The sequence below is a fragment of the Acinonyx jubatus genome, chromosome B3 (assembly GCF_027475565.1).
Source record: "Acinonyx jubatus isolate Ajub_Pintada_27869175 chromosome B3, VMU_Ajub_asm_v1.0, whole genome shotgun sequence".
Lineage (NCBI taxonomy): Eukaryota > Metazoa > Chordata > Mammalia > Carnivora > Felidae > Acinonyx > Acinonyx jubatus.
The window spans coordinates 78,977,928-79,003,814 of record NC_069386.1 but is presented as its reverse complement, the minus strand read 5'-3'; the positions used below and the strand labels follow the sequence as shown (position 1 = coordinate 79,003,814).

Sequence of the window (25,887 nt, the reverse complement as noted above, 5' to 3'; positions counted from 1 at the left end):
ATGGGACAAATGTTTTGTATTTGTCCATTCTAGATGTTAGTTGTTGTCATTATATAATGAAGGGATTTTATGTGATAAGATGTATTTGGGTGTGCTAGAGGAAGAAGAGACTTTAAGTAAGTACTGTAAAGTCTAGAGGCAACATGGCAGACCAGAAAACCACGGGGAGGTAATTTTACTATTAAAGTGCATACAAGAAAAAAAAAATACCAGGAGATTCATTAACCAGTCAAGTAACATTGGCATTTTTTTTTTTTTTTTTTTTTTGAGAGAGGATGCAAGTGAATGAGGGGCAGAGAGAGAGAGAAGCAGGTCTTGTGATCACTTGAGGCAGGACACAAACTCATGAACGGTGAAATCATCACCTGAGCTAACATCAGATGCTTAAGCACCTGAGCCACCCAGGTACTCTTTTTATTTTTTTAATAATATTTGCATAATTCTTAAATTTTCACTGGTTTCAGTCATAACAAATCCATTATAATAATATTTTAATATTATATTCAGGCAGAACTTTTCCTAAGTGCTTTCTCTTTTGTCAAACGTAACAGGAAAGAAAATGTACAATGTTAAAAATTTATTTCTGAAATGCTTTATTCTTTTAATTAGTATACATTATATTAAGTATAGAATTTCCTTAAAAATTAACTCTAAGTTTCAATGTTAGGACACTGATACGAAGAAGAAAACATCTGGCTCTTTTGACTTTTGTCTTTACATTTATCCAAGTAGTTTCTCATATTAAGGTTCTTTTATGTTACTTCTGTCCAAGTTGTGACAGCTAAAACAAAACATAAAAATAGCTTTACTTTAGTCACAAAAGAAATACACCTTAAAAATGTACTCTTTAATCATGGTAACATCTAAGCTCCATTATTTCATTCATTGCATTTGTATCTAGAATAAGTTTTCCTCAAGATTCACCACCAACTGAAATTCATTTAAAACTGAATAGTAATAATAAATGCTGTCACAATAAAAAAAAATGGATCAACATTATAGGTACAAATTCAACTAATGGAAAACAAAAACACTGAGAATAAAATCAATATTAACTCAGTATGAAAATGTAAAGAAAACTTTCACGTCCAACTTCACTGCTGACAGTTTATTTACTTCTCCACATATTTTAATTAATTTGATATTTCTAAAACATCATTAAAAAGAAAAAAGGCATTCAAATTCTGGAAGGCTGGGTAAACTCCTACTGGACTAATTCTCCCAGGGACAGCAATTAAAACTTTAAACAACATGCAAAAACCAACTACCTGAAGGCAGTGGAGAACAACTGCAAGCTGGCAGGTTCGGGAACAGAGGTGACACTTGGAAGGAAAGACCCGCACTGGCTGAGTTCTGTGGCTCTTAACCTCAAGAACGACCGAGAGTATGGGGACAACTAAAGCCTCTGAAGGTGAGTAGGAAATCCAGTAAAGGAGAGGTCCAGAGTGTGGGAGCCCTAAATTTTGCACATGAACTTTTCTGATATCTATGGTGAAAAACCTTGAACCAGGCACAAATGAGAGTGACTAACAAGCAAGATGTGAGCTGCTGCCCAAGAGACAGAGTTTGACCTGTGAATTTTACCGAGTTAATTGCCGGCTAAAGGCCCAAATCAACACTCTTTAGGGAAATGGAATTCAGTTTCCAAAACAGCAATGTTAAGGATACAATCTAAAACTAATACATGAAAGAACAGAAAAATTGGGCCCATTCTCTAGGGGGAAAGGGGAGAGACCGAGATAGATAATCCATGTGTTGTAATTAATAGACAAGGGTTTAAAAGAAGCTATAACAACTATCCTCAATGAAACAACAGAAAATATGCTCACAATGAAATGACATAAAACCCAACCAGAAAAACACAAACTGTATTAAAAAAAAAAAAAACCCAAATGAAAATTTGAGATGGTGTAAATACAACATTATTCAAATGGTAGAAAAAAGATAAGAAAGCAAAGAGTGAATCTGGAGATAGTACAACTTAAATTATATTTAAGCCCAACATTAGGTGTAGAGACTACTAAAAAAATTAATTAAAAACAAAATAACCCCCCCACCCCAAATCCTCAGAGTTGTGGCAGAATATAAAATGTTGTACATACAGGTGAATGGAGTCCCAAAAAGAGAGGACAAAATTGAACACAGAAATATTTGACGAAAAGCACAGAAAATTCCCTAAATCTGGTGAAGATATAAACATACAGATTCAAGAAGCTCAGTGATCCCCAAGATAAATACACAAGAAGTTATACATAAATACATCATAACTGCTGAAAACCAAAGATGACAAGGAAATCTTGAAAGCAGCCAGAGAAAAATAACCTATTACATATAAAATTGTATCGATCTGAATACTATTCACTTCCTATCAGAAACAATGAAGACTTTGGAATAGTATCGTTAAAATTCTGAAAAACTGTCAATCCAGAATTCTATATTCAGCAGAAATATTTAAGAATAAAGGTGAAATACATTTTCATATAAAAGAAAATGAAGTGAATTCACTGCTAGCATACCTGAGCTACAGTAAATGTTAAAAGAAGTTTTGCAGTCAACAGATGGAAATCGAAATCTACTAAAGGTAGGGATGAAGAATACTGAAAATCGTATCTGTGTAAAGGGAAAGGCTTCTTTATGATACAGATGAGTGAAGTGATAAAACTGGTAACACTGTGTACTGTTTTGTGAGGTTAATGATATATATGCAGATGTAAAATATGTGACAATCACAGAATAAAGGCTGAGGGAATGGGTCTATATGCTATATTGAATGCAAGTGGTACAATATTAACTCTAGTTTATGAGAAGTTAAAGATGTATATATTGTGATCTCTAGAGCAAATGCTAAATTAGTAATATAGAGATACAGCTAAAATAAAGCATTCAAGTAATACAAAGGAAGGAAGGAAAGGAGGAAGGCCTAACAGAAGACTAGTAGAATACAAACAGTACAATGGTAAACCTAAACCGAATCATATCAATAATTACATTCGATGTTAACCGACCAACAGACACCAATTAAAAGGCAGAGATGGTCAGAATGGTTTTGAAAAAAAAAAAAAAAAACAGGTTCCAACTATATCCCATCTGCAAGGTAAACACCTTAAATATGAATTCATAGGCAAGCTGAAGCAACCAGATGGAAAAGTTATAACCTGCAAACCTTAAGACTAGAGTGGCTATATTAATGTCAGATAAAGTAGACTTCAAGATAAAGAGTATTACCAGATATGTAGAGGGACAGTGCATAATGAAAGGGTGCATTCATCACGAAGACACAGCAATCCTCAATCTGTATGTACCTAATAACAGAGCTTAACAGTAAGTTGACCTACAACTAAAAGGAGAGAGTGACAGAACTGAAGGGAGAAACAGTTCCACAAACATAACTGGAGATTTTAATACTGGTCTTTCAATCCCTGACAGAACTAGACCAAAAAACCCCCACAAAACCACACATCAATAAAGACACAGAGGATTTAAGTAATGCTGTCAACTACCATGACCAAAATGAAATTTACAGAACCCTTCTCACCACTTCTGCCTAATGCAGGTTCTTTTTGAAGTGCACACGAAGTGCTCAGTAAGAGAAACCACAAAAGATATTTAAGGAAATTTTGAAACAATGAAATCATATGCAGAATGTTCTTTAACCACAGGGAATTAAATTAGAAATCAATAAGGTATTTAGGAAACCCCTAAACACTTGAAAACAACATCTCTAAATCACATGAGATTAAAAAAAACCCACCAAGTATATTAAAAATATACAACCCACCCCCCCCCAAATATATATAAAACATGGTGATGAAAATATATTAACATTTGTGAAATGCAGCTAAAGCAGTGTTTGGCAAGAGTTTTTAATTTTATGGCTTTAAATGCTTATTTTAAAAAAGAAAAACTAAAGAATTTAATATCCCAAAGTAATCAAAACAAAAATCAGCAGAAACATCTGCTTCATTAAAAAAATTAACTAAATTGAGAATCCTCTAGTTCATCCAAGAAAAAATCCATTTAGTTTTGCCTATTCTAATACATTACATAATCTATGGTGGAAAAATATCAAGACCTGCTTGGGGATTGAATAAGGGCAAGGATTGACTGGGGAACTTTGTGATATGATGGTTCTGTATCTTGAACAGGAATCTGGGTTATTCAGGTGAACACATCTCACAACCCAGGAATGTACACCTAGGTATATAGTTCACTGTTGTAAATTTTAAATTTTCTGAATTTATCCTCTCAAAGATTTGGGACAATTGAAATAATTATTTATCAGAATTTTCTTTATAGTAGTCCATGTTAAAACCTTACATTTTTATAGCTCCTATGGTTTTTGGCTTCAGTTGGTTCAAATGAGTATGATGATTCTCTTGCTCTTTTGAAAAATATCATCACCAAGTTATGGTATGTTACAAGAAACAAACTACCAACGTACACTTTACCTGTTTTATGAACTGTGTAGCATTAAAAAGTTCACTGCAGCCATATAAAATGTGTTTGCCTTGTTTCCCCTGTAAAAATAAGAGAACTCAGATACAAGTAACAAGTTATACTTTCAATATTACCCAGAAGAATGATTAAGCCTAATTAAGACTTTTTGTTACCCCTCAAAGTCTTTTTGGGGGGCGAGGGAAGAGGTTGTTGAATTTTAGTATACACATATCTATTCTAAAATCGCATGGAATAAAGTGACTGCCACGTTTCACACAAACGATTATCTATAAAATCTTAGGTCAACATTCTTCCAACATAAGATCTGTACTACCTGAAGAAAACATCGCTAGTTTTGTTATGCTGACAGTAGGATATGGTACAACTATGGCATGAATGGTCACTGCAGTCTCATTTGTGCAATATAGGATTTACAATAATTTCATTCATAATTTTGGCAAAATACTGTAACCCAATTACAGCAGTCAAAACTTCTACTGAAGAATTCTGTAAGTCCTTGATGCTGTAATTATTATATGTATTGTGTACTTGAAAGAAAATTCATTTCTGTAATTTGAAAAGTTTATTCCATAACAAAGCAAATATGATAATTCATCAAGAAACATAATTATGTTTTTGTACTACAAGAGAAAGACAGTTCTCTGTGATGTATCAGCTGAATAAACACAGTTGGTTGGCTGAATAAATGTTCTAGGTGGCCATCTCTGAACAACAACAAAAACACTTACACAGCATTGGTCCTATAACTGGGTCATATAATCTCAGGATCTACTCAAGACATTAATAAAAGTAGAGGTCATAGCATAGTAGGATAAAGAAAGCAAAGGGAAACATTAGAAGAGTCCAAATGTTCTAGGCACAGGCCCTAGGATCCCATCTCAGTAGCACAGAACACATTTTATTTTCATTTGTGAATCTCAAGTTACAGTGCAGATACTCTGGTTGCAGGGAAGCTCGGTCTTGTCCAAGGAGGGGTCTTCATACCCCTCTGATCATGTATCCATGACCAGGCTCAAAGAACAGAAGCAAAACATTGGTGATTTGCACCTCATTTCTTTCATATTTATGTTTTCTATTAAGCAGTGCTGACAAGCTAGTGTTAGTTGCCCCCAGTCTATCTTGGACCCTAGCATTGGACTACATTAATCACTAGTTATGACATTTCATTCGTGGTTGGCGAAATGTTAGCACCATGGCTTCCAAGGTTCACAGAGAAATAAACTAGCAAAGGAGATTAATCATGTACTTAGTCCACACTCCCTGCACCATCCCATCCACACCCTTCATCAAGCTTTAATAATCACTCATCATAATTTTTCTTTTTGTATCTTCTACAGCATTTACAGATTAACATTAACACCAAAACACTAATTTTCTGTATCATCCAATGAGGAATAGGGTTAAACACTGCAGCCAATATTTCAGTGCAAACTTATTCTTAATTATGCATAAACCTGATACTTCCTCCTTCCATTAAAAACTGAACTTTATGAAATGTACCAGTACCTGGATCCAATGTAACAATTATTAACTAAATCTATTTCATTCTCTAGCCAATCACCTTCCATCAAAAGAACTTATGGTGGCTTAAAGTTAAATTACCTATACATTTGGTTACTTACTACCAAATTTTTAGGGTCAACACAGTTTTATTAGCAAATTGCCTTTGAATATTAGTGCATATTATTTCTGTAACTATAAAGAGAAGCAAAAGGTTTCTCAACTGGAACACATATTCAAAGTCTTTTGTGTGCTTTATATAGTTGTTCCAGAAAACCTATGCAAATGACTGAGTTCCCACATACCTTCGAGTTTGAACTTTGATTTCTTTTCGAGATGTACCTTTTAACTTCAAAATATCTGATAACAGGTTATTGCACAATTGGATATTATAAATTTCTTTTTAAGCTTATTATTTATTTTGAGATAGAGCATGAGCAGGGCAGGAGCAGAGATAGAATGAGAGAGGATCCTAAGCAGGCTCCACACAGACAGTGCAGAGCCTGATGGGGGGCTTGAACTGAAGAACCTGTGAGATCGTGACCAGAGCCAAAATGCAGAATCAGATGCTTAACTGACTGAGCCAGCCAGGCACTCCAGATGTTATAAATTTCTAAACTATACTTATGCTTTAATAAATATGTTTCCACACATAAATGTCTGCTCTCAAAAGTGAAGAAATTAAGAAGATAGTTATTTCTATGACAAAGGACTGGCTACTGGTTTCATTTTGCAGCTGGCCCTACTAGTACGTTCAAAAGGCCAAGGTCTATGGAGTTTTTTCCTAGTACATCTTCTCTTGAGAGATGTAAAAGCCTTTGTCAAACACGTTCATTCTTGGGAGACCACTAGAGTGTCATTTATCTATTGCATCTTTTAGATACACACTGTGTGGTATAGCCAGTATGTTCTATATTTCAATCACAAACGATTTTCATTTTTTTTTTTAAGTTTATTTATTTAATGTGAGACAGGTAGAGAGAATCCTCAGCAGGCTCTGTGTTGTCACTGACAATCTCATGAACCGTGAGATCATGACCTGAGCTGAAGAGTCGGGACACTCAACTGACTGAGCCACCGAGGTGCCTCAATTTTCTTGTATTTTTGAAAGTGTAGTCTTTGCTTAATAGTACATTTTTTTTTTTTTTCTTAACCTTTTCATCCCCTTCATCCATTTCTCCCACTTACTTCTTGGCAACCACCAGTCTGTTCTTTATATCTGAGAGGGTTTTTTTTTTTTTTTTTAAATGAGTCCACATAAAAGAGAAACCATACAGGATTTGTCTTTCTCTTATTTCACTTAGAATAATGCCCTCATGGTCCATCCATGTTTGTCACAGATACCAAGACTTCATTCTTTTCTATGGCTGAATACTTCAGTGTGCATGCATGCCTGCGTGCATAATTTCTTTACCATTCATCTGTCAGTGGATACTTAGGTTGCTTCTATATCTTGGCTATTGTAAACAATGCTGCAATGACTGAGGGTGCAGGTATCTTTTCCAGTTAGTGTTTTTTTTCTTCACAAAAATACTTAGAAGTGGAATTGCTGGATTATATGGTAATTCTGTTTTTACTTATTTGAGGAATCTGCATACTCTTTTCCACAGTAGCTGCACCAATTTACATTACCACCAACAGTGCATGAGTATTCCCTTTTCTCCACATCATTGCCAACACTTGTTATTTCTTGTTCTTTTTGATAATGGCTATTCTAGCAGGTGTGAGGTGAGTCTTACTGTGGTTTTGATTTGCATTTCCCTGATGATTAATGACGATGAGCATCTTTTCATGTGTCTGCTGGCCATCTGTGTCTCTTTGGAGAAAATGTCTATTTAGGTCCTCTGCCTATTTTTAAATTGGATTATTATTAATTTTTTTGGTGTTGAATTGTGTAAGTTCTTTGTATATTTTGGATATTAACCCCCTGCCAGATACATTATTTACAAATATATTTCCCACTCAGTATATTGCCTTTTCATTTTGTTGATGGTACCTGTTGCTGTGCAGAAGCTTTTATTATGATGTAGTCTCATTTATTTTTTGTTTTTGTTGCTTTGGCTTTTGGTGTGAGATTAAAAAAAAAAAAATCGCTGCCCATACCTATGTCAGTCAAGGAGTTTATGGCTTGTTTTCTTCTAGGAGTTTTAAGATTTGGGGTCTTACGTTTAATTCTTTAATCCATTTTGCGTTAACTTTTGTGTCTAGTGTAAAATAGTGGTTGAATTTTATTCTTTTGCATATGGCTGTCTAGTTTGCCCAGCACCATTTAATGAAGAGACTGTCCTTTCCCCATTGTATATTCTTGACATCTTTGTTTTAAGTTAATGAACCATATACCGCATGGGTTTATTTCTGGTCTGTCAATTCTCTTCCACTGTTTTAATTACCGTAGCTTTGTACTATAGTTTGAAATTAGGCAGTGTAATTCCTCCAGCTTTGTTCTTTCTCAAGATTGTTTTGGCTATTAAGGGTCTTTTGTGGCTCTATACAAGTTCAAGATTGTTTGTTCTATTTCTGTGAAAATGCCCTTGGAATTTTGACAGGGATTGTAATGAACCTGTAGATTGCTATGAGGAATATGGGTATTTCAACAATATTGACTCTTTCAATCCACAAAACACAGACTACCTATTTGTGTCTTCAATTTCTTTCACCAATGGCTTGTAGTTTTCACTACACAGGTCTTTCAGCTTCTTCATTAAACTTACTCCCAGGTATTTTATTTTTTTAATGTGATTGTAAATGATTTTTTTTTTTTTACTTCTCAGTTTATTAGTGTATAGAAATGCAACAGATTTTTGGGTATTATTTTTGTATCCTGAAACTTGACTGAATTTATTAGTTCTGACAGTTTTTGATAATCTTTAGAGTTTTCTCTATAGGTCATCTGCAAATAGTTTTCTAATTTGGATGCCTTTTCTTATTCTTGCCTAATTGTTATGGCTAGAACTTCTAATACTATTTTGAATAAAACTGGCATGATCAGGCATCCTCATTAATATTACTGAGTGTTTTAAAATTAATTTTATCAAATACATCACTGTTATACCAAATAGCAGTTACATTATGAGCTAGATTAACATCATTGCTAACTTGATCAGTTTGAATTACTGTAGTATTTTCTTTGCCTTCCCAACAAAACTGGCCCAGTGTGAACCGGTATGACTCAAAGGCCAAGTCAGATAATTCTCCACTCTTGTAGCCATAGCCATAAGTTTTGTTTCATACTACACAGTTGTACTGATAGGGGTTTCTAATGTCAAAGACCTAGACCTAGCCCAGTTCTTCCTGAATTCACAACAAAGGAAACATTAACACTAAATAAGATTAAAAAAAAAAGAACTTTGAGAATAATTACACTGGGTGGCTTAGTAGCTACTAAAATGTAATGGCTTTAAAGGGAAGCTATGAAAAACTCATAGTTAACATTATCCTTAATGGTGAAAGACTAGATGCTTTGACCCTAAGATCAGGAAGAAGATAAGGAGGTCTGCTACTTATCTATTCAATTCAACATTGTATTGGAGATTCTAGACACAGTGGTTAGGCAAGAAAAAGGAAAAACCATTCCAGATAGGCTAAGGAAGAAGTTCAACTAATTCTATTCACAGATAACATGATCTCCTACACAGAAAGTTCTAAAAATACTAAAAAAAAAACCCTAACAGTTAAGAAATGAGTTTACCGGGGTTGTAGGACACAAGATCAATTCACAAAAACTCATTTTTATTGGATTGCAATGAGTAATCCAAAAATGAAATTAAGAAAAAAACTTCAGGAGCGCCTGGATGGCTCAGTTGATTAAGCATCTGACTCTTGATTTAGGCGCAGGTCATGATCTCAAGGTTCATTGGGTTTGGGGCCCATGTTGGGCTCTGTGCTGACAGTAAGAAGCCTGCTTGGGATTCTCTCTCTCCCCATCCCCTTAAATAAACTTAAAAAAAAAAATTCTATTCATAATAGCATAAAAATACATAGAAATAAATTTAATGAAAACTGTAAAGCTTATGTTCTGAAACCAATAAAAACAAACAAAAAATTATAAAAATAAAGAAGATCCACACAAAGAGAACAAAATCCCATGTCATGGATCAGAAGACTTAATTAACACTGTTAAGATGAAAAGACTTTGCAAACTGATGTACAGATTCAATGCAATTCCTGTCAGAATCCTGACTAACACTGACAAGTTGATTCTAAAATTCCTACAAAGTGTAAGGCATCCAGGAAATCAAAAACAATCTTGAAAAAGAAGGATAAAGTAGAAAGACTCACATGTCTGGAGTATGAAACTTACTACAGTGCAATGGTAATCTACAGAGCATAGTACCAGCTCAAGGATAGATCTATGGATCAATGAAACAGAACTGAAAGTCCAGAAATAAACCCATACATGTATGGTCAGCTTATTTTCAACAAGGCTGCCAAGTCTATTCAATAGGGAAAAACAAAAAAGTCTTTTCAATAAATGGTGCTGGGACAACCTGGACTGCCACATACAAAAGAAGAAAGCTGGGCCTTACTTCATAATACATGCAAAATTAACTCAGAATTGATCACAGACCATTATGTAAAGTACTCTTAACACTCAGTAATAAGGGGCACTGGGGTGGCTCAGATGGTTAAGTGTCTGACTCTTGATTTCAGCTCAGGTCATGATCCCAGGGTCATGTGATCAAGCCCCATTTAGGGCTCTGCAATGTGCATGAAGCCTGCCTGAGATTCTCTTCGGTCTCTCTCCCTCTTCGCTGCTTGTACTCTCTCTCTCCCTAAAAAGAAAAACAAAACCCAAACCCCTCAATAATACAAAGGCAAAATAACTCAAATTTTAAAAATGAGAGCAAAGGATTTGAATGTATCTTTCTCCAAAGATACACAAATGCCCAATGAGCACATGAAAATAAACTTGATGTCTTAAGTCATCAGAGAAATGCAAATCAAAACCACAATGAGTTACTATCCCACTCCACTAGCATAGTCAGAATCAAAAAGTCAGATAACAAGTGCTGGTGATAATGTGGAGATATCAGAACCCTCATATACCAATGGTGCGAATGCAGAATGGTCCAATCAGTTTGGTAAACAGTCTAGCAATTCCTTAAATAGTTAATCATTAAAGTTATGATGACCCATGATATTCCACTCCTAGGTATATACCTAAGATATGAAATGAAAACATACTATTTACACAGAATAACACTGGACTATGACCTATGGTTCCAGGTGGACAGTAGCAGGTTTCATCCAGAATAGACACTGATTTTGGATCTATACATCTGGTTACTGAAGCAAACACCTTTAACACTCTATTAGAGTCCTCAGCAGAAACTGTTTCAATTTAGAGTCCCTTTTTATATATCATTTGATAAAGAAACCCATGTTGCTGCAGGTGCAGTTCAACAAGTGTGCTAAGAAGCCTCATATACAGTAGACTGACTTATGTACTTTACCAAACACAAAGTAGATAGACTGAAAATTGGAACATTTGGAAAACCTTATTTTCTAAATTGGGCACATCTCTTTCTGTGGCTTGTATGATGGAATGTGTGTTAAAATATGACAGGCATGTAATTAAAGGGGGAAATCAACAGTGGATAGATTGTTGAGATACTGCAGGGGAAGTAAGGGAGAGATGAAGAGAGGTAATAACACAGGAACTGACAAAAATTTATTCTGCATTTCAAAAAAATTTTTTTCTCTACCTGATCCTGTAGTTCAGAGACATGGATCAATTGCAAACATGACACCAAAACAATACCTCTAATTTGAGGAGTGATGGAAAGGGCTGTTTCTATTTCCACCTGTCTAAACTGGGATTAATGGGAGGACCAGAGAGTCCTGTAAGCGTGCACTTATCCACCCCTACTTCACTGGGAATGGACATCACTGGGAATGGACAAAGGGGAGAGCACTGGCCAGTCTCATACTGCTGCCAGCTCTAGTGATCAGTCATCTTTGCTGAATCTGACAGTCTTCTAAATCAGGGGCCAAATTCTGGGTAAAAATGACTCTGAAAAAGGAGCCAATAAATGAATAATACAAAAGAAGAAAGCTAACATTATCTCTGTACCTTGTAAGAGGCCAAGAGCAAGAGAATAACACTCTGAGCTATATTTACACATGCCCACAAGGCCTGCAGAAATTGCCTCCTTCATTTGAAGCTGAAGGTCCAAGATGGTTTCCAGGAGTTTAAAGAATGATTTAATCTGCAGGTACTCATGTCGTGATGATGCCAATAACATCTAGGGGATAAATCCTCTGAATAATTCTAATCCTCCTTTTTCTTTTACAGGTTCTGTATATTCTAGAAGATCCCTCTGGGGAGGCAAAAGTAGGATACTATTTCCACTAAAATGCATACAAAATAATTCGTTCAACAGCAGAGCCAAAGACCAGTGTGTAACTATTAACCTAAGTGATGATCTGTTAAGAAAAGTGCTTGGATACAGGAACTTAAAATGTCTTCTGCATGCCTGACTAGTCATAGTAGCCTGTGTCCTACTGCCTCCACACCATGTTTTTGTGGGTGCGGAATAATAATCAAGGAAAAATACTTAGGAAACTGAGACCAAGTAAAAGATAAAGGGCTTACATACCTATCACTGACAGTCTGATGTTCTTCTGATGAAAGCAACTGATCAAAAAACTACACTTAGTTGATAACTGTTACACAGCATCAACTTATTAATACGTTTCACAAAATTAAAATTTCTATAGTAGAAAGAGGTAAGTTGTGAAGCTTATACATGAATAAAAACAAGTCTGCAGTATTTGGCAGACTGTAATGTTTCTTTAAAGTTATACCTGCATTTCTGCCACTCTACTCCACTAATGATTAATATTTTGATGTTTATCCTTCTTGTTTTTCTGTTCTATAAATGTTAAAAAAAAGATGCAGAAAGAAGAATGCTGACAAGTCTAATTAAGAAAGCTTAACCAGGACTGGGGTGTGTGGAATGTATAAGTACGGATTAATTTCAGCTGGTCTGTTGCAGCCCTTTGTTTATCCCTGGGAACACCTGGAACACTCATATAGCTAACCCTTTGCCAAACCTAAATGAAATAGATCAACTAGTGATTAATATAGTCCCCTGCAAGGGTCACAGATAGATTAGGGGACAACTTGAACTAGCTTGTCAGCACTGTTTATAGAAATAGTACAGATTAATGGTTTGCACCTGGTTCCTGTTATGTTTCCTTGGTTTACTGCTTTTGAGCCTGCTCATGCAGCCTGGTTTTGACTATATGACCAGAGGAGGGTATCAAAGATCTCTCCTTGTACAAGATGGATGTTCCCCTGAGACCACAGCATCTTACATAGATCTTGGTGGTTCACACTCTGAAGTATGTACTCTGCAACTGAAATAGGATCCCAGGAATTGTGCCTGATAGTTTTAAAGATCTGTGACTTTTTTTTCCTCTTGTACCAAAATCTCCACCTTTTTAAAGTCTTACATAACATAGAACATAAGGAATGATCATTACTTAATGTTAAGCAAATAAATGAAGATTACAAAATGTCATTCCAACAACTGATAATTCTATTGCCCCTACATTTTATTTATTTATTTATTTATTTTTTAATTTTTTTTTTTAACGTTTATTTATTTTTGAGACAGAGAGAGACAGAGCATGAACGGGGAAGGGGCAGAGAGAGAGGGAGACACAGAATCGGAAGCAGGCTCCAGGCTCTGAGCCATCAGCCCAGAGCCCGACGCGGGGCTCGAACTCACGGACTGCGAGATCATGACCTGAGCTGCAGTCGGACGCTTAACCGACTGAGCCACCCAGGCGCCCCTGCCCCTACATTTTAAATGGCATTTTTGCTCTTCATATCCTTTTGCTTAGTTGTCTGTTAGTCCCTGCTGCTCCTGTCGGCTTTGACTAGCACTCTACTGCTAATTTGCTACCTCCTGTTTGCTGAAAAAGCAGACATTCCAAGTGTGCTGCTGATTTAAGTCAACAGGATGGGGGCAAAGTGCTTACTATTCGGGGAAGTGGGTTTGCTAAATCATTTCACTAAGGTAGACTTTTTGGAAGAGGAGCTTACTTAAAGTCTCTAAACATGTAAAGTCAAATTAGGATAGAGAGCTGCCAAGTACATCAGTAAGATAGATTATTTTCCAGATCAAGTACAATTTTAGGCCAGAAACATGATAGGAATAGGAAAACAATGAGCATATGGGCATTTTTCCATATATATAAGGACTTTTAAACTACCTCTAGAAAAAGGGTTGAGAATCAAAAGAGCCACCAGACAATGCTAGTATTTTAAAGACACGGAACTGTGAAATACCAAATGCTTAAGGAATTAAAAGGCCAACACGTACCTTTATATAGTCAACGAGATTTTGATATTCAATGTAGTTGCCTCCTCCCACCACAAAAACAATTGCCTAAAATGCAAACAGAAAAAAGAAACAGGTAAGTTGAAAAAATCAGTATTTTAACTTTCAAGCAACATGGCTTTTAGTTTGGAGCATATTCCACAACTTAGGTAAAAAAATACAAGCTAGCAAAAGGTCACATCCTAAGCACCTGATGCTACTTCAATTAAAAAAAAATGTGTTTCCAAAAAGTAGAGAAAAAAACTGACCTCATTCTTCATACAATTAAGTAATAGCAAATAAATCTAAAGGGCTTTCTCTAGAAGGCTTTTTAGAATTTGAGGTTATTTACTGTAGGTAGGAAAAACAAAATTAGCATTTACATAATCTCCAATATATGTTCTTCACTGTATTTTTATTGAGAAGCTTATTGTATTTCAAATGAAAGCACAGTCACAGTATCTTCACAAATTTGGAATCCAATTTTAGAAGGAAGTTCTATGCATATAAAACTTTTACCACAGTCTTAGACTCCTTTTTCTGTGAATTGTTAATTTTGTATCAGCTTTTTTACTTTTTATTTAAATTCCAGTTAACATACAGTGTAATATTAAGTTCAGGTGTACAATACAGAGATTCAACACTTCCAAACATCACCCAGTGGTCATCACAGCAAGTGCTCTCCTTAATCCCCATCACCTATTTCACCAATCCCCCCACCTTCCTCCTCTCTGGTAGTCATCTGTTTGTTCTTTATAGTTAGAGTCTGTTGCTTGGTTTGCCTCTCTCTGCCTCTTTTCCCTGTGTTCATCTGTTTTGTTTGTTAAATTCCACATATGAGTGAAATCAGATCATATTTGTCTTTTTCAGACTGATTTATTTCACCTCGCATAATAATCTCTAGCTCCATCCATGTCATTGCAAATGGCAAGATCTCATTCTTTTTAATGGCTAATATTTCAGTGTGTGTGTGTGTGTGTACACATGTATCTTTATCTCATCTTTTTTATCCATTCATCAGTCAATGGACACTTACATGAAAGATGTTCCACATCACTCATCATCAGGGAAATACAAATCAAAACTACAATGAGCTATCACTTTACACCTGTCAGAGTGGCTAAAATCAACAACACAAACAACAAGTATTGGTGAGGATGTGGAGAAAAGGGAACCCTCATACATGGTGGGAATGCAAACTGGTACAGCCAGTCTGGAAAAGGTTCTTCAAAAAGTTAAAAAAAGAACTACCTTATGATCCCTGAGCAATTACACCACTAAGAGTTTACCCACAGAATACAAAAACACTAATTCAGAGGGATACATGAACCCCAATGTTTACAGCAGCATTATCTACAATAGACAAACTATGGGAAACAGCCCAAGTGTCCACTGACTGTGTCAGTTATTACTAAGCTTAAACTCTTTTAAGTAGTTTTATGCATCAGAAAAATATAGTTACTAATAATTTTTTAAAAAGAATCTTGGGTACACAGAATTGGATGTATCCAGATTACCGGAAAGTAACTGTAATAAAGCCATGTTTAAGATGAAGATAATTGTTCAAACTGGTCATCTTCCTTCCTTTTTAGAGGCAGAGAATTTTTATATAGAACTTACCTCTTGGAATGGATTTTTGTTCCTTGGAACTGAGCTGTAACAAAGAAAAATGATACTGAAAATTTCACCTGAGGCTTTCATTACAGATGAAAGACATATGGAAATACATGCATGTACACACACACTAAATATAAAAATGTATTTACAATCCTTCCTCCTTCGCTTTCTTTGAGGCTTGTCCTTAGTTTTGTGTATCCAAATAGTGAATGAGGAAGAATATGCTGGAAGTCTATGTGTCAGTATCTAAAAGGGAGTAGGGCAATCTGTTAGCTTTAAAATAAAATTCTAGGGGCACCTGGGAGCCTCAGTCGGTAAAGTGACTGACTCTTGGTTTTGGTTCAGGTCATGATCTCATGGTTCGTCAGTTTGAGCCTCACATCGGGATTCCCACTGTCAGTGCACAGCCCACTTGGGATTCTCTCTGTCCATCTCAAAATAAATAAACTTAAAAAAAAAATTCTAGGAGAAAACTGAGAGGGAGAAGGCAACACTGAGCAGCAGCTCTCATAAGGAATAAAATCTGGGTATGAGGTAAGTTGATAAAGTACCTATTTTAGTGGTAAATTACATAAAATTTTACCATACTCAACATAATTTCATAGTTTGTCAGTATCTACATTTGTGAAAAAACGATGTCAACACATGTGGGGGAAGGATAACAATTTAGAGGGGAGATGGGAGGAGGTATTTCCATTTTGCTGTAGCTCATTTCTTTGTATTTATGTATTATATTAACCACCATTTCTGTATTTATGTTTTAAAAAAACTTATTTGGTGCCAAGATATCTTATAATAAAGGTATTTTTCAAAGCTTTTGTGAGTCAGATATATTTGTTTTCAGTGCTGAAACAGGCTATACAAAGAGAGCTTAGATTTTTGAAAATGTCAACCAAGAGGAGAGAGCTATTATCCCTTCCTTAATTATTTAAAGGCTGATTCCACAGCTCTATCATCTTTTCCTCATTTCTATGGCCTGTCTGAATATTCCATAAAAAGGGCCAGAAGTCCACCTGATTGAAACACCTCATCAGTGTTTAACTTCCTTCTGGAGTGTTTTAAGTTCCTCTGAGAGTAGACATGGATGGAATAAGGAGGTGAGACCTAAATAGCACAGTATTACTAGTTATTAATAACCAAGATTAATTGTGACAGAATAGCTCAGAAGGCTGAATCTATTAAAAATGAAACTGAATTCCTCTGTCTTATCAATGCTAATACTCATTATTATGCATAAACTACAGGGAGAATTAAGGTATTTCTCAGTAATTTTTTAAGAAGCAAAACATATCTACCTGTTAGCCATATGCAAATACAAGGAAGACTAAAATGTAAGCTGTGAACTGGAGAGTATCAAGATAGGAAAAGAGTTGTAAATCTACTGTTTCAAAGTGTACAAATCAGTGGTTTTTAGTCTATTTACAGAATTGTACAATCTTCGCCATTGTCTAATTTCAGAACATTTTTATCACCTCCAAAAGAAGCCCCATACCTATTAGCTGTCACTTCTCATTCTCTCTCTCTCTGATAATTTATTTTGTTAAATTCTTTTGCCAGTGTTATTAGCTGCTGCTTTTGCAACTCTGGTAATATCTCTGGAAAGAACCTTTTAAGTTACCAAAACAATCTAATCATCATCGATCTAGTGATTAGATTATCAATTCTATCTTACAAAGATGCAAAAGCTTGGGATAAAGCAGAAACATAGTTCTAAAGATCCCAAACATAAGATGTAGGCAAGAAACCAGTTGCACCCAAATTTTGGTGCTAAAGATCATTCTAAGAAGGTTTTTTCTTCTCCTAATTCTATTCTTTCTCTATGTCTTGTAGGCTATTTTTCAAACTACCATGAATTAAACCTTGAAACATAATATCCATAATGAAGTAAACAAGTACTTTCCATACCATGTTTGTTACAAAATAAGAGAAATTACTTGTGGAGTATTTCATTGCCATAAAATATTTATAACAATCCATAGGGCCTGGATTTTATGGACCATATAAAAAACAAAACAAAAAAATCCAACAACTAGGTATTCAACATAAAGTTACCACCTTTGCTTCGGTTCAGTAAGAATATTCATTTAAAAACATATTATTCATATTCCCCTTCCCACACACTTTGTAATACTGCCATCTCGTCATTAAGAAAAACCAAAACAACAAAAATATAATGCATTTTTTTGGTGTGTGAGTGTATATACTTGAAAGGAAAAGAACCAAAATGTTAAGTACAATTAGCAATGATTATCTCTAGGTAATGAGATTATACATACTATTCACTTACCAGTCTTCTATATAGTTTGAATATTTAATAAGCAATTATTGATTTGTAACAAAAAATCAATTTTTCCATTCTTGGTGGGGTGGGGAAACCTATAAACAAATTACACAAGTCAAGAGCTGCTTACCTGTCATTGCCCCGTAGCATTTTGGGATCAAAATATCTATAGTCATCAGTTTCCTATTAAAAAAAGCAAACAGAACTTGATTTCTCTTTAGAGTTACGGTTTGGCTTGGAGTATTTTATTTCATTAAGCTTTTAATATGGTAGATTAATTAAATGTGTGTCACTACCACCAACTGAACACTTACTACATGTTAAACATTATCCTAAATGCTTTATTATTTTTTAAATGTTTATTTTTATTTTTGAGGGGGGTTGGAGGGGCAGAAAGAGAGAGAGGGAGACACAGAATCCAAAGTAGGCTCCAGGCACCAAGCTGTCAGCACAAAGCCCAATGTGAGGCTCGAATCTGTGAGCCATGAGATCATGACCTGAGCCAAAGTCAGACGGACGCTTAACCAACTGAGCCACCCAGGTGCCCCAACATTATTCTAAGTGCTTTAGATGAAATTACTCACTTAAACCCCACAACATCTGTGAGGTAGTTACTCTTATCTCTTTTTTTTCAGATGGGCAACATGGGGTACAGAGAAATTATAGAACTTTCCTAAGATCATACGACTAGTAAGTAAGGGAACTCCAGACTCTGAACCAAGGAAGTCTAGCTTCAATTCCCAAGCTTCTAACTACTATACTATACTACTATACTATTTCTTGAAAATTTACCATTTTATAAACCAAGTAATTATTTTGTCTTGTTTTCTATTTTAGAGTTTAATTATTTAGTCCTGATTTTACTGAATATACAGACGAGCCAAAACAGGTTCATAATCTTATTTGAAACATTTAAAGTTAGATGTATTCTGAAATTTTGAATTTAAACAGTTTTAGATAGCTAATATAATGCATAAACTGTGTATGTAACATTCCCAGCAGGTACCACCCCATCATCTACCACATTAATATTCTATAGCTAAGTATATGAATATTAACATAAAGTAGGATAAATTCAAGCCGCAACTTGAATTAAAATTAGGTTTTGCCACCAAGTGAGTTATACAACATCTTTCCAATTTGCAGAACTTTGTAGATTTCAGAAGTTGTGGATAAAGGACTGTAGAGAAACTAGCTTCTTGATATTAAAGGAGCTGAGAAGTATTGTTTTACTGCTTGTAACACAATCATTTCCTTTTTTCAAATTTTATTTTAGAGACAGAGTGAGAGAGCCTGGGAAAGGAGCAGAGGGAGGGAGGGAGGGAGGGGGAGGAGGAGGGAGGGAGGGAGGGAGGGAGAGGGAGGGAGGGGGAGAGAGAGAGAGAGAGAGAGAGAGAGAGAGAGAGAGAGAGAGAGAGAGAGAGAAAATCGTAAGAAAGCTGCATACTCAGTGCTGAGCCCAGTGTGGTGCTTGATCCCACGACCCCAGGATGATGATCTGAGCTGAAAGCAGGAGTGGAATGCTCAAATGACTGAGCTACCCAGGTGCCACTGTAATCACTTCCTAATCTCTGCCTCTCTCTCCTTCCATAGCACAGTCAGCCAGAGGAATTTGTTCTTTTCTGGAGTGTGGATGGCCCTACCCCAACCTGATCAGTGATAAGCTCTGCATGTATTGCCACCACCTATTCCTGTACTCAGTGGTGGACAGGGTTTAACCAATTACAGAACTTCCAGTGAACTCAAAAGTTGCATCAGAATTCTTTAACACTTAGCTCCAGAAAGCCACTGCCAGCCAGATTTACAAGATAAAAACTATGTGATACTGTCTTAATCCCTTCTTTCAATTTATCCAGTCAAAACAATCAAAGGAGAACACTTAGTAAGTGATTAGAATGCATCTACTATATGACTCTACTTATATGTGGAATGTAAGAAACCAAACAGATGAACACAGGGGAAGGGAAGGAAAAATTAAATAATATAAAACCAGAGAGGGAGGCAAACCATAAGAGACTCTTAACTATGGAGAACAAACTGAGGGTTGATGGTGGGGGGGGGGGGGGAGGTGGGCGGGGGATAGGCTGAATGGGTGATGGGCATTAAGAAGGGCACTTGTGGGGGTTCCTGAGTGGCTCAGTTAAGTGTCTGACTTTGGCTCAGGTCATGATCTCATGGTTCGAGAGTTCAGGCCCTGCCTCAGGCTCTGTGCTAACAGCTCAGAGCCTGGAGCCTGCTTCAGATTCTGTGCCTCCCTCTCTCTGCCCCTCCCCTGCTCACACTGTCTCTGTCTCTCAAAAAGAAATAAACATTAAAAAAAATTTTTTTTAAGTAAAAAAAAAGAAGGGCATTTGTGATGAGCACTGGATGTTATATGTAAGTGATGAATCACTAAATTCTACTCCTGAAACCAATACTACACTGTATTAACTAACTTGAATTTAAATAAAAACTTGAAGAAAAAAAAAGAATTCATCTAGAATTAGGTTATAGCATTTTCAAGCCTTTGAGATAAGATACATTCAAGATTACTACTAGCTAAGTCTAACACAGTACACTTTGCTAATCTCTTTGGTATTTTGCTAAACTATCTTCAATGCTCCAAATCAAGTTGTCTATCTGGGAACAGGAAAGGAGAAGAGAAAGTACAGGCAGCTGTCTCATCTAGCAGATGGATGAACAAATGCATTCAAAGCAGAAAAAAATCTACTTTTTCTAATTAAAAAATGTGTCTGTAGTAATGTGCCTTCAGTTATACAGTGAAAGTCAAAAGAACTAATAAAGGAACTTACACAACCTAGAGGAACATTAGAATAAGACCCCAAATTTAGCCATCCATGAATCTATGACAGAATATTGTGGAAAGCATGTGTATATGAGAATGAGTAGCAGGTACAAATACAGGAATAGTGGGCTTTTGGTTCCAATTCTGCTATTAAAAATGGTGTGACTTGGGATAAGTCACTTAACATCTCTAAAGGTTTCCTCTCCTTTAATTGTTCAAATTACTAATTACTTCTAATTGTTCAAATTACTTCTAATGTTTCCTTAAACTCTAAAGCTCTGTGATTCCATAAAAGGCATGTTTCTTTGCCCTAATCAATATATCATAGTGGTGAAAAATGTGGCCTGCTTAGCTCTGCCATTTATTAACTTTGTGTCCTTGGGCAAGTTAATTAATTTTATTGTGCCAGTTTCATCTATAAAATGAAAATAATAGTATTTTCTTAGAAGGTTCTATTAAGAATTCAATGAAATGTGAAAAATGTTTTGAATGGTTCCTGGCACATAAAAAGGGTACAATATTAGCTATTATCTTTATTACCATCATTATCATCTCAACTTCAAGATTAGGGTCATGCAACAAAGTGTCTTAAACTTAACTTCCTTAACCCCTTATAGATTTGGCATCTGCCTAAAATTCTGCATTTATTCGTATTTTTAATCTTTAGTGTTTGGGATAATATCTCTCACATATTTATAGCTTATTATGAATTACTGTTCTCTAAGATAACTAGTTTTAAGTATATACTTCTTTCAGGCTTTCAGGCTTTTCAAGAATTGCTATTTCTTCATATATTCTAGGATGTTTTAACAAAGTCTATTGTTACTACATTGTATACCATTTTCTCTGTATCAACTCCTAGATGGAAGAATCCAATCCCTTATATCTTAACATTATAGACGATTATTCTGTCATTACTTTCATAATTGTAGTTACTCCTTTTGGGGATGTTTTTATTACACTCTTTGTTTCCACATGGGCAGATTTTTAAATACGTTTTTGTTAATTCCCTTTGATATTATAACCATGTTTTAACAATTACAAAAAGTGACACATTGATCTGAAGACTGCTCATTCTTAGCACGGGATCCTAAGCCTTGCTGCCAAGTCTATACAGAGATCCAGATCAATCCAAACTAGGGTTTTGATGCTGCCTTTCTTGATTCTAGACTCTTGTGACAACCGCATTCTAGCTGCCATAGAAACAGGATGGGCTGTTTTATGAAACAGATTGTGATGATTTTCACATTCTTTTAGCTTGGAAACCCAGTAAATGCTAAGAATATTTATCGGTCTATCTATCCAACAATTTATCTCTCTCAATTTACTTTTCAGCCCAAAAGAATTTAGTGCTATCTGAACACATGCACTTAAAAATTTCACTTCTCTCCTAATTTAATTTTATAAAGTTAAATTGCTCGGGTACTCTTTATACTACATCAATTGATGCTCACTAGTTGTCATTTACAGAAACTTGCTCCTTAGGATATATTTTCTCTACATTTAATTATACATGAAGAATATAATCTACATTTAATTTGGATGAGAGCTGGCCAGAATAGTTACAGCAGCTGAGAAAACCAATTCTCATTACCTGTGATAATGACTAAAAACAGGCTCTTGGAGAACATGGACTCTTTCTTTCCCTCATGTAGTCTGCTGTGATTAAGTGCACAATGAACTCAGATTTTATTATCTTTCATAAACTGAGTTTGATACATTCACGAATTTACAAGTACAATATTATACGCTACTCACAGGATTTGACTTCATCTCCATGAGATTGTCTAAAATACGAGTAACAGGTAGATTCTGTAGAAAACATAAATATTTTGTTAAATATTAGAAAAATAATCAAAATTGTTCTATTAACAAAACAACCAAACCATTTCACATTTAACTATGCTCACTTTTTGATTAAACACATTCTAAAATTAAGAATTCAGTGAATGGTGTCATAGATGTAAATATCCTTGGCACTACTGAAGTTTCCAGAAAAAAAAATATATATAATTCTAAATCAAAAGGTCCTTTTAATGTGAAAGTGTAACCAGGTTTCAGTACAAACACGTTTGGGCTTTTCACTTTGTTGGATGTTTGTTTTTTAATACTAGTAATTGCAATCTTCTGATAAAATAAGAATTCCATTTTCCCCCCATTTCTTTTCTGCAGATAGTAAGAGTTTCTTTCAACAGAGTAACTTAGGAGCATCTGGGTGGCTCAACTGGTTGAGCGGTTTACTTTGGCTCAGGTCATGATCTCATGGTACATGAGTTTGAGCCCCACATCTAGCTCTCTGTTGTCAGCACAGAGCCCACTTTGGATCCTCTGTCTCCCTCTCTCTCTGCCCCTTCCCCCACTCACGCTCTCTTTTTCTCAAAATAAACATTAAAAAAAAAAAAAAAGAATAAGAAGAGTAACTTAAAGTTTGAAGAAACTCAGAGTCTCTCATTTCTAATGTATATTCTTTTAAGCCAGTGGGGCGCCTGGGTGGCCCAGTTGGATGAGCATCCAACTTCGGCTCAGGTCATGATCTTGTGGTTCACGAGTTCGAGCCCCACGTCAGAGTCTGTGCTGACAGCTCAGAGCCTGGAGCCTGCTTCCCATTCTGTGTCTCCCTCTCTCTGCCCCTCCCTGATTCATACTCACTCTCTCTCAAAAATAAACATAAGAAAAAAATTTATATTCTTCTAAGCCAAAAAAATACTTGCGCTCTTCCAAAAATGGGGAAATGGATACACACAAATTTTATTGACCATTTTTGTTTTGCCTGGGATAAACTCCAAATTTCCAATGACATACTTCATTGTCTTCTTACAGAGTAAATTTCACGTTGAACATGAATGTTTAATACTGACATTGGCAGAAGATTGCCTCTTGACATGCTTACATGCCTTGGGATAAGAAATAGTACTGTTCCATTTCCATCTGATGATTTTTATCATTATTTTGAACATAACAACACATGGAATACAGAAAATTTACTAAGTGACTATTATGTCTGTTCAAACTGCATTCCCACTGGGATGATATTCCGTCCACTTTGAACCGATTTCCTTTGTGAACTGTACAGGATGTTCTGTAAAGAATATTTTGTATCTTAGAGACTTCATACAACAAAGGCAACATTAAATCTGATTATTTAAATAAATGTTGATAACAAACACATTACTATTTTACAAAAGTTTTGCTTTCTTTAGGACATAAAATATTTTGTTACTAAAATGGATTATCACTATGGAAAATGCTGCTTTGCCCAGACAGAAAATTTGCATTTCTTTTTTCTTTCTCTATATTAGCAAGTAAAAACCTTTTAAGATGATTTTACCAAGTAAAATTGAAGCTATTTCATTATTCCCTATTTGTGTTGGCCAGGAACTTTTTCATATAAACAAAACACCAAAGGTTCAATCTAACTAAATGTACTTCCTGAATTCTATAATTTAGAATTAAAAAAAAAATAAGGCAGCTCAAAATTTTACCTTTTAAGTTTTGTTTCAAATACAGTTGAGCTTATTCATGCAGGAATAAGTCTAAGCCATGACATTCTCTGAAGAATGACTGGGAGCAGATTTAAATCTATAAAAATGCTTTATCCAAAAGGAATAACTACCCTTATATATTTAACTACAGTTAACAATAACAAAAGATGATGAAGTGCTTTGCAAAATAACAGGAGGGAATAATTTTTTAAAAACACCTGGAGCAAGAATACATTAAAATTATAAGATTTTACTAAATTAATTTTATACCAACTTCTTAACTTGCATACAACTCTCCACTGAGCTCCCTGAATTGCATTACTAGATCTGTACAATGGAGACAAATTCAGGAAAGATGTTATGTAATGAATAAAGTCATAAGAGTCATACTACTATATTTTTGAAAATACTTGGAAATTTTTGAGTATTTCTACCAGTATCTCATGATAAATCCTCCTGCAGTATAAAAATGAGATTTTTCTAAAAGGTACAACTAAATTTTGGTTTGTATTTTATAGCTCTGCAATACCTACAAACCTGCCAGTCAACAGGTCATTAAATAACATAAGAAAAATTTCTTTCTAGCAGAATACTTTAGAAGTTCATGAGCCCAGGGACAGTTCTTTGTTTTTGTCTGGTCTTTACAACCACATAACACCCAAAGAATTATTTACCACTGCTGCACCATAGGATATTCACATACTGTCAGTGATTAAGGAAAACTTCAAGTGTAGAGAATGATAAAGGAAAGGCATAAGAAACAGTACAACTTCTGAGTTCTTTGTCACCAACTATGCGATATCCAGGTTTTGTTCTTTGCCTAAGTGAAGGCTTGAATTGAGTTAATCATTTAAAAAATCAATTTTATATTACTAATAATTTATATACAAGACTAACCAACTTTTACTGAATGAAAACAAACTGACCTGTGGCAGCTTACAGCAAAGAATAAACATCAGAAGGAAACCATACAATTTTCTTTGTTCAACAAATGTTACCTTACTCATCTTTAGAAACACAAAAAATTTCTGTAGCTCAATAAAAGATATAAATGAAATATAATCAAATAAAAAACTCATTAACTGTTTAAAAAATTCCCAAGCATAGGGGAGCCTGTGTGGCTTAGTCAGTTAAGTGTCCAACTTTAGCTCAGGTCATGATCTCACAGCTCCTGAGTTCGAGCCCCACATCAGGCTCTGTGCTGACAGCTCAGAGCCTGGAGCCTGCTTCCGATTCTGTGTCTCCCTCGCTCTCTGCCCCTCCCCCGTTCATGCTCTCTTTGTCTCAAAATAAACAGTAAAAACAAACAAACAAAAGCAAACAAAAAATTCCCAAACATTTTTCAGTGTTTTTGGGAACTGTTTTAGAAATAAAATGTAAAACATTATTGTGTCGATTAGCATTAAGTCTTTATTAGCAGCAAGCTTTACTATA

General features: G+C 35.3%; 1 protein-coding gene and 1 long non-coding RNA gene across 2 annotated transcripts in view; one reads left to right on the top strand and one right to left on the bottom strand.

Annotated features, from left to right (window-relative positions):
* Positions 1–576: 576 nt before the first annotated feature.
* Positions 577–25,887, bottom strand: part of SCFD1 (sec1 family domain containing 1) — a 116,041-nt gene continuing 90,730 nt past the window's right edge. Inside the window, exons 20-25 of the mRNA XM_015073767.3 lie at positions 22,730–22,783; positions 18,317–18,369; positions 15,909–15,942; positions 14,292–14,357; positions 4,449–4,517; positions 577–781 (exon numbers count right to left, since the gene is read on the bottom strand). Of these exons, the coding sequence (XP_014929253.2) occupies positions 758–781; positions 4,449–4,517; positions 14,292–14,357; positions 15,909–15,942; positions 18,317–18,369; positions 22,730–22,783 (300 nt within the window). The 3' untranslated portion in view covers positions 577–757. The remainder of the gene's footprint in view (positions 782–4,448; positions 4,518–14,291; positions 14,358–15,908; positions 15,943–18,316; positions 18,370–22,729; positions 22,784–25,887) is intronic.
* LOC113601277 (uncharacterized) lies at positions 13,524–24,482 on the top strand. Its single transcript, XR_008299341.1, has 3 exons — positions 13,524–16,439; positions 18,822–18,876; positions 19,780–24,482. It is a non-coding gene; the product is annotated as an uncharacterized LOC113601277 (long non-coding RNA).